Source organism: Oncorhynchus mykiss, chromosome 12, assembly GCF_057628025.1.
Source record: "Oncorhynchus mykiss isolate SJ-2025 chromosome 12, ASM5762802v1, whole genome shotgun sequence".
Lineage (NCBI taxonomy): Eukaryota > Metazoa > Chordata > Actinopteri > Salmoniformes > Salmonidae > Oncorhynchus > Oncorhynchus mykiss.
Window position 1 is genome coordinate 84,857,041 of NC_143033.1, and position 14,088 is coordinate 84,871,128.

The 14,088-nt window shown below is 47.6% G+C and overlaps 1 protein-coding gene across 1 annotated transcript in view; it reads right to left on the minus strand.

The window, feature by feature from the left end:
• Positions 1-838: 838 nt before the first annotated feature.
• LOC110539178 (E3 ubiquitin-protein ligase TRIM16-like) overlaps positions 839-14,088 on the minus strand; it is an 18,768-nt gene continuing 5,518 nt past the window's right edge. Inside the window, exons 2-5 of the mRNA XM_021626138.3 lie at positions 2,495-2,521; positions 2,262-2,324; positions 1,831-1,970; positions 839-1,678 (exon numbers count right to left, since the gene is read on the minus strand). Of these exons, the coding sequence (XP_021481813.3) occupies positions 1,271-1,678; positions 1,831-1,970; positions 2,262-2,324; positions 2,495-2,521 (638 nt within the window). The 3' untranslated portion in view covers positions 839-1,270. The remainder of the gene's footprint in view (positions 1,679-1,830; positions 1,971-2,261; positions 2,325-2,494; positions 2,522-14,088) is intronic.

Below are 14,088 nucleotides of genomic sequence, written 5' to 3' on the forward strand. Positions count from 1 at the left end.
CATTCTCACCAGGGTCTTGACCTGACTGACTAAAGTAGGTAAATGCTAACCTTCAACGGCCACTGGCACGCAGGAGAAGTATGCTCTTCACGGATTAATTCCGGTATCAACTATACCGGGCAGATGGCAGACATTGTGTATGGCGTCGTGTGGATGAGCTGATGTCAACGTTGTGAACGGAGTGCCACATGGTGGGGTTATTGAATGGGCAGGCATAAGCTACGAACAATGAACACAATTGCATTTTATCTAGGGCAATTTGAATGCATAGAGATACTGTGATGAGACCCTGAGGTCCATTGTCGTGCCATTCATCCACAGCCATGTTTCAGCATGAAAGTGCATGGCCCCATGTCACAAGGATATGTAAACAATTCCTGGAAGCTGAAAATGTCCCAGTTTTTCCATGGTCTGTATTCTCACCAGACATGTCACCCATTGAGTATGTTTGGGATGTTCTGGATCGTGTACGACAGCCGTGTTCCAGTTCCTGCCAATATCCAGCAACTTTGCACAGCCATTATTGGAGAGGATTGGGACAAATTTCCACAGGCCGCAATCAACAGCCTGATCAACTCTATGCGAAGGAGATGTGTCTCGCTGCATGAGGCAAATGGTGGTCACACCAGATACTTTCTGATACACTCCCCTACCTTTTTTTAAAAAGGTGTCTGTGACCAACAGATGCATATCTGTTTTCCCAGTCATGTGAAATCCATAGATTAGGGCCTAATGAGTTTATTTCAATTTAATGATGACCTTATATGAACCTTAACTCAGTATAATTGTTGCATGTTACGTTTATATATATTTTTTCAGTGTAAATAATTTAACTCTATTGTTACACAGTTGTATTTATTCATCACATTCATACATGACCATGGTTCAATCAGAATTGTTTTTATATAAGCTATGAATTTAAACTACACACCCTACTTTAACACTAACAAACTAGTGCTGTAACAAAAACGACTGACTGTACTAATAAATAGTAATAGTCAATATAATAAAAATTGTCATTCTAAATATAATATAACCTAGTAATTCATATGTATGTTGTCCTCATGCAACAGAGGGATAACAGCAACACTTAAAACCATAGTCATGATGTGAACAGATTATTTGATTATTCTCTGCTTCAATTCTGCATTCTGACACCAGTGCTTGTTCTCCAAATATTAGAAACATATATCTTCTCGTTCACTTTACCTCCCTCTCTTACAAATTCCCTGACCCATTATTCCATCTCTCCTTTCCTACACCCTTCTTGTTACTGTCCCTCTTTCTTCCGGATCCAACAGAAGGATTTACTGCCAACCCAGAAACAAGGCAGAATCTTCTCTTTGAGGTCAGTTTTGAACTTGTGTATCAGTCGCACCGCCTTCTCCGCCTCCCCTTCTCCTTCCACGATGAAGAACTTGATGATGCCAGCGGGCTGGTCCAGGTATATGCTCATGGTGTTGCACAAAGGGAGCCCGACCTCCACGTTCTCCCCGTTGTGCCAGACTTGGTAGCAGGAGCCGGCCCAGCCCGCACCCCATGAGCTTTCGTTCTCCCCCAGCCCACATGGCCCTTCCTTCCGGCCCATGCTCTCGTACACTGCCCCAATCACCACCCAGCCGCCATAGTCCACCTCCCAGTACCCTCTCTGCCCCAACAGACCCTCCTTACACAGCACCTACACAGAGTAGAGAGTGGATAGTAGAAAGGGTATATTAGAGATGTCTTAGAGCCAGGCATGCACTGATGGCATGTCCAAAACGGTGGGCACACTTTAGTTACACAATGGCACTATGATGTGTGCACTGTAACTGATGATGGCAGACCAACCTGTGGCGAATGCTCATATCTCTCCGGTCTCATGGGGTATGGACACACCTCCTCTGACATACGCGACACCTTGAGGTTGCTCTCGGATATCCACAGCAGCTTCTGGGCCGTTTTGTCATCCAGGGAGAGGGGGATCCAGTCTGAGGGGAGAAAGAGAAACGATGAGGTAAAGAGAGAGGAATTGAGTTGAGTGGTTGGATGAATATGGATGAGAAGAAAGGGTCGGATAACAGATAAGGTCAGATGAGTACTGCGATATTATTGAGATTTGTACAATCTCTTGTGTGTAGGCCGTGAAGCGGATATACTGTAAGCCAGGTCATAATTGTGCATTTCAACATTGTATAGGCTGTGGGAAAGCAGGATTTAGCATCAAATGCATTACAGAGAGTGAGGCCCAAAGTGATAAAGAGCCAATTACATGGCCTTACATTTCATGAGGTCAGCCCTGGTGGTGGGATCATGAATATTGGGCTCGTACACCGGCGGCACCTCTGTTATGAGGAGAGAGAGAGATAAAGTGTGAAATCCATTAATGGTATACTGATGAGATAATCCAGTTTGAATTACACCACCGGTCTAATGTAATTCCTGGATGCCATTGTTAGTCAGGATTTACAAAGGCTTTTCAGTACTTATACATGCAATATTACAGAAATCATACCTGCAGGAGCTGCCTGGGATTTTCTTCCTACAGAAAAAAGGCAAAAATGAATTTTCTTTCCCAAGTAGAACATTATCTTGTGTCAGATTGTTGTTATGTATTTATTCACTGTGCATTTGCAGAGGTTGTGCTAGTTGCAGTTTGTAGAAGTTGTGTTATGTGCAGTTTGTAGAGGTTGTGCTAGCTGCAGTTTGTAGATGTTGTGCTAGCTGCAGTTTGTAGAGGTTGTGCTAGGTGCAGTTACTGACCATGATTCCTTCTCTCCTTTCCTTCTCTTCATCTCTCCTTTCCTTGCTTCTATCTCCCTGCTCCTGCCACTCTCTGCCTTCATCCCCCCTCCCTCCCACTATTTGCCTTTATGCCATATATCACTTTGGAAAGTGTGTGCTATTCGGAGTCTTTTTTCTTAGCACTGATTAATGTAGTTTACCCATACCAGCCCAGGTTTGGGTTACGGCTTTACATCCGCTAAGGACACACATCACAGCCACTGACACCAGGGGTCAGGCCGTTATAAGATTACAAGTTGTGTGTGATGGACATTATTTCACGCCACTGACAGCATGTTTGTCTCTGCTGCTGAAGTACTCTAGATGTTGTTTAATCTCCAGTTCTCCCTCCTGTCCAATCATTTGTCATCCCACTTTCTCAGAAAACTGGGTGCTATTGCTGTTTCCACTCGGACTGTCACCATCAGCCAGTCTCCTTTCGTCTATGGGCGACATTAGCTCAAATGACCTGATTTTCACAGGGTCATCCATCTAATTTCAGCTCATCTCTCATTCTCACCTATCAGACTTAATCTGTTTTAATTGCCTCAACAAGGTTCACATTAAAGTCCCTTGATATACAGGGACTTGTGAATACCCCCCCTTGGTATTTTTCCTATTTTGTTGCCTTACAACCTGGAATAAAAATAGATTTTTACGGGGTTTGTATCATTTGATTTACATAACATACTACTTTGAAGATGCAAAATATTTTTTATTGTGAAACAAACAAGAAATAACACAAAAAAACTGAAAACCTGAGCTTGCGTAACTATTCACCCTCCCACAAGTCAATACTTTGTAGAGCCACCTTTTGCAGCAATTACAGCTGCAAGTCTCTTGGGGTATGTCTCTATAAGCTTGGCACTGGGATTTTTGCCCATTCTTCAAGAATGAACTGCTCCAGCTCCTTCAAGTTGGATGGGTTCTGCTGGTGTACAGCAATCTTTAAATCATACCACAGATTCTCTTTTTTGTTTCTTTTTTTTTGTGTGAATTTTTTACCCCTTTTTCTCCCCAATTTCGTGGTATCCAATTGTTAGTAGCTACTATCTTGTCTCATCGCTACAACTCCCGTACGGGCTCGGGAGAGAAGAAGGTTGAAAGTCATGCGTCCTCCGATACACAACCCAACCAAGCCGCACAGCTTCTTAACACAGCGCGCATCCAACCCGGAAGCCAGCCGCACCAATGTGTCGGAGGAAACACCGTGCGCCTGGCAACCTTGGTTAGCGCGTACTGCGCCTGGCCCGCCACAGGAGTCGCTGGTGCGAGATCAGACAAGGATATCCCTACCGGCCAAACCCTCCCTAACCCAGAAAACGCTAGGCCAATTGTGCGTCGCCCCACGGACCTTCCGGTCGTGGCCGGTTACGACAGAGCCTGGGCGCAAACCCAGAGTCTCTGCTGGCACAGCTGGCGCTGCAGTACAGCGCCCTTAACCACTGCGCCACCCGGGAGGCCCATACCACAGATTCTCAATTGGATTGAGGTCTGGGCTTTGACTAGGCCATTCCAAGACATTTAAATGGTTCCCCTTAAACCACTTGAGTATTGCTTTAGCAGTATGCTTGGGGTCATTGTCCTGCTGGAAGGTGAATCTCTATCCCAATCTCAAGTCTCTGGAAGACTGAAACAGGTTTCCCTCAAGAATTTCCCTGTATTTAGAACCATCCTTCAATTCTGACCAGTTTCCCAGTCCCTGCCGATGAAAAACATCCCCACAGCATGATGCTGCCACCACCATGCTTCACTGTGGGGATGGTGTTCTTGGGGTGATGGTAGGTGTTGGGTTTGCGCCAGACATAGCATTTTCCTTGATGGCCAAAAATCTACATTTTAGTCTCATCTGACCAGAGTACCTTCTTCCATATGTTTGGGGAGTCTCCCACTTGCCTTTTGGCAAACACCAAACGTGTTTGCTTATTTTTTCCTTTAAGCAATGACATTGTTCTGGACACTCTTCCGTAAAGCCCAGCTTTGTGTAGTGTACGGCTTAAAGTGGTCGTATAGACAGATACTTCAATCTCTGCTGTGGAGCTTTGCAGCTCCTTCAGGGTTATCTTTGGTCTCTTTGTTGCCTCTCTGATTAATGCCCTCCTTGCCTGGTCTGTGAGTTTTGGTGGGCGGCCCTCTCTTGGTAGGTTTGTTGTGGTGCCATTTTCCTTCCATTTTTTTATAATGGATTTAATGGTGCTCCGTGGGATGTTCAAAGTTTCAGATATTTTTTTATAACCCAACCCTGATCTGTACTTTTCCACAACTTTGTCCCTGAACTGTTTGGAGAGCTCCTTGGTCTTCATGGTGCCACTTGCTTGGTGGTGTCCCTTGCTTAGTGGTGTTGCAGACTCTAGGGCTTTTCGGAACAGGTGTATATATTCTGAGATCATGTGACACTTAGATTGCCCACATGTGGACTTTATTTCAATAAATATGTGACTTCTGAAGGTAATTGGTTGCACCAGATCTTATTTAGTGGCTCCATAGCAAAGGGGGTGAATACATATGCAAACACCACTTTTCCGTTTCTTATTTTTTAGAATCTTTTGAAACAAGTAATTTTTTTCATTTCACTTCACCAATTTGGACTATTTTGTGTATGTCCATTACGTGAAATCCAAATAAAAATCCATTTAAATTACAGGTTGTAATGCAACAAAATAGGAAAAACACCAAGGGGGGTGAATACACTTGCAAGGCACTGTACCTCTTTGACATGCCAGCGGTTGACAGTTTGGTCATCAGGTATATGCTTGATTTGCGGTAAATGGTTTGTTTTCTTAGATAACTCATTGCGAAATGTCAATGAAACAGTAAAGCAGAAGTTGTTGCAAATGTGGTCCAAAGGTATGCTAAATGTGGCTTTGTTCATGTCATTTTGATTGGTCCAAATATTTATTGTGATACCTTGTGATGGCTTACAATACAAGGGTGTTCTCAGATACTTGAGTCCTGTTCTTCATTTATTTCAAGTTCCCTGGGTTTTGTTGACTCTTACTTTTCATCTACCAGTATCTCTCAAGGGACTCATTCTGTTATGGTGAGTGAATGAGGACCCAAAAGCGAACTAACTTAAACAGAGTTTCTTTAATAACCAAACATAGGTAGGCTCAGATAGACCGGCAGATTCCGACAGGACAGGACAAGGTTACAGCAAACATGACGATAGTCTGGCTCAGGCATGAAACACAACAAACAAGAATCCGACAAGGACAGGAACAGAAACAGAGAGAGATATAGGGACCTAATCAGAGGGAAAAAGGGAACAGGTGGGAAACGGGGTGAATGGGTAGTTAGAGGAGACAAGGAACAGCTGGGGGAAAGCGGGGGAGAAAAGGTAACCTAACAACGACCAGCAGAGGGAGACCGGGTGAAGGGAAAGGACAGAGACAAGACACAACATGACAGTACATGACAGTACCCCCCCACTCACCGAGCGCCTCCTGGCGCACTCGAGGAGGAAACCTGGCGGCAACGGAGGAAATCCTCGATCAGCGCACGGTCCAGCACATCCCGAGAGGGAACCCAACTCCTCTCCTCAGGACCGTACCCCTCCCAATCTACGAGGTACTGGTGACCACGGCCCCGAGGACGCATGTCCAAAATTCTACGGACCCTGTAGATGGGTGCGCCCTCGACAAGGATGGGGGGGGGGGGGGGAAGACGAGCGGGGGCGCGAAGGACGGGCTTGATGCAGGAGACATGGAAGACCGGGTGGACGCGACGAAGGTATCGCGGAAGAAGAAGTCGAACTGCGACAGGATTAATGACCCGAGAAATACGGAACGGACCAATGAACCGCGGGGTCAACTTGCGAGAAGCCGTCTTAAGGGGAAGGTTCTGAGTGGAGAGCCAAACTCTCTGACCGCGACAATATCTAGGACTCTTAGTTCTACGCTTATTAGCAGCCCTCACAGTCTGCGTCCTATAACGGCAAAGTGCAGACCTGACCCTCTTCCAGGTGCGCTCGCAACGTTGGACAAAAGCCTGAGCGGAGGGGACGCTGGACTCGGCGAACTGAGATGAGAACAGCGGAGGCTGGTACCCGAGGCTACTCTGAAAAGGAGATAGCCCGGTCGCAGACGAAGGAAGCGAGTTGTGGGCGTATTCTGCCCAGGGGAGCTGTTCTGACCAAGACGCAGGGTTACGAAAAGAAAGACTGCGTAAGATGCGACCAATAGTCTGATTGGCCCGTTCTGCTTGACCGTTAGACTGGGGGTGAAAGCCGGAAGAGAGACTGACGGAAGCCCCAATCAAACGGCAAAACTCCCTCCAAAATTGAGACGTGAATTGCGGACCTCTGTCCGAAACGACGTCTGACGGAAGGCCATGAATTCTGAAAACATTCTCGATGATGATTTGTGCCGTCTCTTTAGCAGAAGGAAGCTTAGCAAGGGGAATGAAATGAGCCGCCTTAGAGAACCTATCGACAACCGTAAGAATAACAGTCTTCCCCGCTGACGAAGGCAGTCCGGTGACAAAATCTAAGGCGATGTGAGACCACGGTCGAGGGGGAATAGGAAGCGGCCTGAGACGGCCGGCAGGAGGAGAGTTAACGGACTTAGTCTGCGCGCAGACCGAACAAGCAGCCACGAAACGACGCGTGTCATGCTCCCGGGTGGGCCACCAAAAACGCTGGCGAATGGAAGCAAGCGTACCCCGAACGCCAGGGTGGCCGGCTAACTTGGCAGAGTGAGCCCACTGAAGAACGGCCAGACGAGTAGGAACGGGAACGAAAAGAAGGTTCCTAGGACAAGCGCGCGGCGACGGAGTGTGAGTGAGCGCTTGTTTTACCTGCCTCTCAATTCCCCAGACAGTCAACCCGACAACACGCCCCTCAGGGAGAATCCCCTCGGGGTCAGTGGAGGCTACTGAAGAACTGAAGAGACGAGACAAAGCATCAGGCTTGGTGTTCTTAGAGCCCGGACGATAAGAAATCACGAACTCGAAACGAGCGAAAAACAGCGCCCAACGCGCCTGACGCGCATTAAGTCGTTTGGCAGAACGGATGTACTCAAGGTTCCTATGGTCAGTCCAAACGACAAAAGGAACGGTCGCCCCCTCCAACCACTGTCGCCATTCGCCTAGGGCTAACCGGATGGCGAGCAGTTCGCGGTTACCCACATCATAGTTACGTTCCGACGGCGACAGGCGATGAGAAAAATACGCGCATGGGTGGACCTTGTCGTCAGAGAGGGAGCGCTGAGAAAGGATGGCTCCCACGCCCACCTCTGACGCGTCAACCTCGACAACGAACTGTCTAGAGACGTCAGGTGTAACAAGGATAGGAGCGGATGTAAAACGATTCTTGAGGAGATCAAAAGCTCCCTGGGCGGAAACGGACCACTTAAAGCACGTCTTGACAGAAGTAAGGGCTGTGAGAGGAGCTGCCACCTGACCGAAATTACGGATGAAACGACGATAGAAGTTCGCGAAGCCGAGAAAGCGCTGCAGCTCGACGCGTGACTTAGGGACGGGCCAATCAATGACAGCTTGGACCTTAGCGGGATCCATCTTAATGCCTTCAGCGGAAATAACAGAACCGAGAAATGTGACGGAGGAGGCATGAAAAGTGCACTTCTCAGCCTTCACAAAAAGACAATTCTCTAAAAGGCGCTGGAGGACACGTCGAACGTGCTGAACATGAATCTGGAGTGACGGTGAAAAAATCAGGATATCGTCAAGGTAAACGAAAACAAAGATGTTCAGCATGTCTCTCAGGACATCATTGACTAATGCCTGAAAGACAGCTGGAGCGTTAGCGAGGCCGAAAGGAAGAACCCGGTATTCAAAGTGCCCTAACGGAGTGTTAAACGCCGTCTTCCACTCGTCCCCCTCCCTGATGCGCACGAGATGGTAAGCGTTACGAAGGTCCAACTTAGTGAAAAACCTGGCTCCCTGCAGGATCTCGAAGGCTGAAGACATAAGAGGAAGCGGATAACGATTCTTCACTGTTATGTCATTCAGCCCTCGATAATCTATGCAGGGGCGCAGAGACCCGTCCTTCTTCTTGACAAAAAAAACCCCCGCTCCGGCGGGAGAGGAGGAGGGGACTATGGTACCGGCGTCAAGAGCTACAGACAAATAATCTTCGAGAGCCTCACGTTCGGGAGCCGACAGAGAGTATAGTCTACCCCGGGGGGGGGTGGTTCCCGGAAGGAGATCAATACTACAATCATACGACCGGTGTGGAGGAAGAGAGGTGGCCCTGGACCGACTGAACACCGTGCGCAGATCGTGATATTCCTCCGGCACCCCTGTCAAATCACCAGGCTCCTCCTGTGAAGAAGAGACAGAGGAAACAGGAGGGATAGCAGACATTAAACATTTCACATGACAAGAGACGTTCCAGGAGAGGATAGAATTACTAGACCAATTAATGGAAGGATTATGACAAACTAGCCAGGGATGGCCCAAAACAACAGGTGTAAAAGGTGAACGAAAAATTAAAAAAGAAATGGTTTCACTATGATTACCAGAAACAGTGAGGGTTAAAGGTAGCGTCTCACGCTGAATCCTGGGGAGAGGACTACCATCCAGGGCGAACAAGGCCGTGGGCTCCTTTAACTGTCTGAGAGGAATGTCATGTTCCCGAGCCCAGGTCTCGTCCATAAAACAGCCCTCCGCCCCAGAGTCTATTAAGGCACTGCAGGAAGCTGACGAACCGGTCCAGCGTAGATGGACCGACAAGGTAGTGCAGGATCTTGAAGGAGAGACAGGAGTAGTAGCGCTCACCAGTAGCCCTCCGCTTACTGACGAGCTCTGGCCTTTTACTGGACATGAAGTGACAAAATGACCAGCGGAACCGCAATAGAGACAGAGGCGGTTGGTGATTCTCCGTTCCCTCTCCTTAGTCGAGATGCGGATACCTCCCAGCTGCATGGGCTCAGCACCCGAGCCGGCAGAGGAAGATGGTAGTGATGCGGAGAGGGGGGCGACGGAGAGTGCGAGCTCCTTTCCACGAGCTCGGTGACGAAGATCAACCCGTCGCTCAATGCGAATAGCGAGTTCAATCAAGGAATCCACGCTGGAAGGAACCTCCCGGGAGAGAATCTCATCCTTTACCTCTGCGCGGAAACCCTCCAGAAGACGAGCGAGCAAGGCCGGCTCGTTCCAGCCACTGGAGACAGCAAGAGTGCGAAACTCAATAGAGTAGTCTGTTATGGATCGATTGCCTTGACATAGGGAAGACAGGGCCCTGGAAGCCTCCTCCCCAAAAACAGATCGATCAAAAACCCGTATCATCTCCTCCTTAAAGTCTTGATACTGGTTAGTACACTCAGCCCTTGCCTCCCAGATTGCCGTGCCCCACTCACGAGCCCGTCCAATAAGGAGAGATATGACGTAGGCGACACGAGCAGTGCTCCTGGAGTAAGTGTTGGGCTGGAGAGAAAACACAATATCACACTGGGTGAGGAACGAGCGGCATTCAGTGGGCTCCCCAGAGTAACACGGCGGGTTATTGATTCTGGGCTCCGGAGATTCGAAAGCCCTGGAAGTGGCCGGTGGATCGAGGCGGAGATGGTGAACCTGTTCTGTGAGGTTGGAGACTTGGGTGGCCAGGGTCTCAACGGCATGTCGAGCAGCAGACACTTCCTGCTCGTGTCTGCCTAGCATCGCTCCCTGGATCCCGACGGCTGAGTGGAGAGGATCCGAAGTCGCTGGGTCCATTCTTGGTCGGATTCTTCTGTTATGGTGAGTGAATGAGGACCCAAAAGCGAACTAACTTAAACAGAGTTTCTTTAATAACCAAACATAGGTAGGCTCAGATAGACCGGCAGATTCCGACAGGACAGGACAAGGTTACAGCAAACATGACAATAGTCTGGCTCAGGCATGAAACACAACAAACAAGAATCCGACAAGGACAGGAACAGAAACAGAGAGAGATATAGGGACCTAATCAGAGGGAAAAAGGGAACAGGTGGGAAACGGGGTGAATGGGTAGTTAGAGGAGACAAGGAACAGCTGGGGGAAAGCGGGGGAGAAAAGGTAACCTAACAACGACCAGCAGAGGGAGACAGGGTGAAGGGAAAGGACAGAGACAAGACACAACATGACAGTACATGACACATTCACACACAAATTCATGTTATCTGTACCAGGGCTCAGAAGAAGTCAACCATAGGTTTGAAAATGCACTGACTGGGGTAAAGGTTTGTTGACATGTCAAATCAAATCAAATTTTATTTGTAACATGCGCCGAATACAGCAGGTGTAGTAGACCTTACCGTGAAATGCTTAATTACAAGCCCTTAACCAACAATGCAGTTCAAGAAATAGAGTTAAGAAAATATTTACTAAATAAACTAAAGTAAAAAAATATATAACAATTTGAATCAAAAAGTAACAAGAAAATGACATAACAATAATAGGGCTATATACAGGGGGTACCGATAACGAGTCAATGTGGGGGGTACAGGTTAGTTGAGGTCATTTGTAAAGTGACTGTGCATAGATAATAAACAGCGAGTAGCAGCAGTATAAAACAAAGGGATGGTGTCAATGTAAATTGTCCGGGTGGCCATTTGATTAATTGTTCAGCAGTCTTATGGCTTGGGGGTTGAAGCTGTTAAGGAGCCTTTTGGTCCTAGACTTGGCGCTCCGGTACCACTTGCTGTGCGGTAGCAGAGAAATCAGTTTATGACTTGGGTGACTGGAGTCTTTGACAATTTTATGGCCTTCCTCTGACACCGCCATGTATATAGGTCCTGGATGTCAGGAAGCTTGGCCCCCTACCTTCGGTCAGATGCCGAGCAGTTGCCATACCAAGCGGTGATGCAACCCATCAGGATGCTCTCAACGGTGCAGCTGTTGAACTTTTTTTTTTAGGATCTGGGGACCCATGACAAATCTTTTCATTCTCCTGAGGGGGAAAATGTGTTGTCATGCCCTCTTCACAACTGCCTTGATGTTTTTAGACCATGACCAGGAACTTGAAACTCTCGACCTGCTCCACTTCAGCCCGTCGATGTTAATGGGGGACTGTTCGGCCCTCCTTTTCCTATAGTCCATGATCAGCTCCTTTGTCTTGCTCACATTGAGGGAGAGGGTGTTGTCCTGACACCACACTGCCAGGTCTCCTCCTCCCTATAGACTGTCTCATTGTTGGGGGCGGCCCGTCAGGAAGTCCAGGATCCAGTTGCAGAAGGAGGTGTTAGGTCCCAGGGTCCTTAGCTTAGTGATGAACTTTGTGGGCACTATGGTGTTGAATGCTGAGCTGTTGTCAATGAACAACATTCTCACATAGGTGTTCCATTTGTCCAGGTGAGAAAGGGCAGTGTGGAGTGCGATTGAGCTTGCGTCATCTGTGGATCTGTTGGGGTGGTATGTGGATTGGAGTGGGTCTAGGGTTTCCGACATGATGGTGTTGATGTGAGTGCTACCAACGTGAGTGCTACGTGGCGGTAATCATTTAGGCAGGTTACCTTCGCTTTCTTGGGCACAGGGACTATGGTGGTCTGTTTGAAACATGTAGGTATTACAGACTCAGTCAGTGAGAGGTTTAAAATGTCAGTGAAGACATTTGCAAGTTGGTCCGCGCATGCTCTGAGTACACGTCCTGGTAATCCATCTGGCCCTGAGGCTTTGTGAATTTTGACCTGTTTAAAGGTCTTGCTCACATCGGCTATGGAGAGCGTGATTACAGTCGTCTGGAACAGCTGGTGCTCTCATGCATGCTTCAGTGTTGCTTGCCTCGAAGTGAGCATAAAAGTCCTGTATTGACGCTTTGCCTGTTTGATGGTCCGTCTGAGGGCATAGGCGGATTTGTTAAGTGGCTTGATTGAACCATTGTTTGTGGTAAAAGTGTTGGGATTGGTAAGAATTTCGAGCCTTCTTTTTGTAGTGTGGTCATTGAACAGTTTTATGCAGTAATATTGCTGTGATTTGACTGTTTTATACAGTAATAGTGTGGTGATTGGTCAAATTTGCAACCCCTCATATAATATGCAGAATCGCAGAATTCCAAAATCCTGGAGGGACTGATATGGGTATTTTCTCCTTTACATAACACACACGTGCACACATAGGATACCGGTACACACGTGTACCCCTACACACCCACCCACGTGAGAACTAGGTACAGAGTGAGCGTTTCCATTTATTTTCTACATCCATTGCGATGCCAAAGTGCTCTCAAATGCCCTAAACGCGTGTTTGAGGATGTCGCTAGATAGCAAGCTTTCAGTGATGGAGGGGATAGCAGAGAGCGTGAGCGATATGTCTTAATGGTTCTTCCTGACAGTCTGCACCATTGCAGGAAGCCAGGGCCTTTGCTAACACCAATGAATTACTTTTTAGAGGACAGGAGGTCTACTGGTCATTGATCACGGTGGCCCTGCCAACACATTGCTGGAATGATTGGCCAGTCTGTCCTTTTAGCCCAGCTCTCTTGCGCAGGACAGTCCATCCTGTCTGAGGGAAACCTAACTCTCCAGCTTTCACGATGTGTCTGCCCAGTGGCGGAGAGGGAGCCGACAGGATGATGAGAAAAATGTGAGCTTGTTACAACATCAGCAGAGGCCAAGCAAAACTGGGAGGATGAGCAAAGGAAGAATAAGGCTGAGAACCTCACTGTCTTCCTTGCTTGAAGCATGTGTACCAAAAAAGCTGCCACATTACTGTATGCCCAGTTTAGAGGTTATGATGTATTTCAACAACTTCCCATCGTGGTTGGCTGAACTCTGATCCACTGGTCTTTCCAATAAAGCTTCCATGTTTGTGACTTACACTCCACTGTATGTGTCCTGAAGACTGAACAGCTGCACACTGCCCCAAAGAGATTAAAATGACTTTGACAGAAAGGCATGCATATAATGTATACTGTGCTGAACAACAAGTAGAAGTAATGATCAGGCAAGAGAGAAAGGGAGAAGGACATCTGATCTCTGGAGTCGGGACGTGGGTAGTAGGAAGGAAAGGGGTTGATGACAGGTCACTTAATCCGTCATCCCTCCCCATACTCTCCCGGAATCCTCCCTTATAGGGACAGAGCGATGGGAGAGGGAGGGACACAGAGAAAAATAGCAAGAGTCGGCTAATGGGATAACCAAGGATAGTTAGTAGATGGCAAAAGTAAGACATTGATGGAGGGTGTCACCAAGGGATTCAGGAGAATCATTGCGAGGGTAGAGAGATTTAAATATACATTTTAAAGAGGGGATTGGCAATTGGCGGCTCCCCCAAAAAATGTAATAAGCCTTACTGTTGCAAGTTAGAATAGTAGAATACACAAGGTGCAATTTTGAAATTTGGTTCATCAGCAGTTTTTCTCTTGTTATGTCAGACACTGATAGTCACTCAATCAGCAAAACATTTGTATAT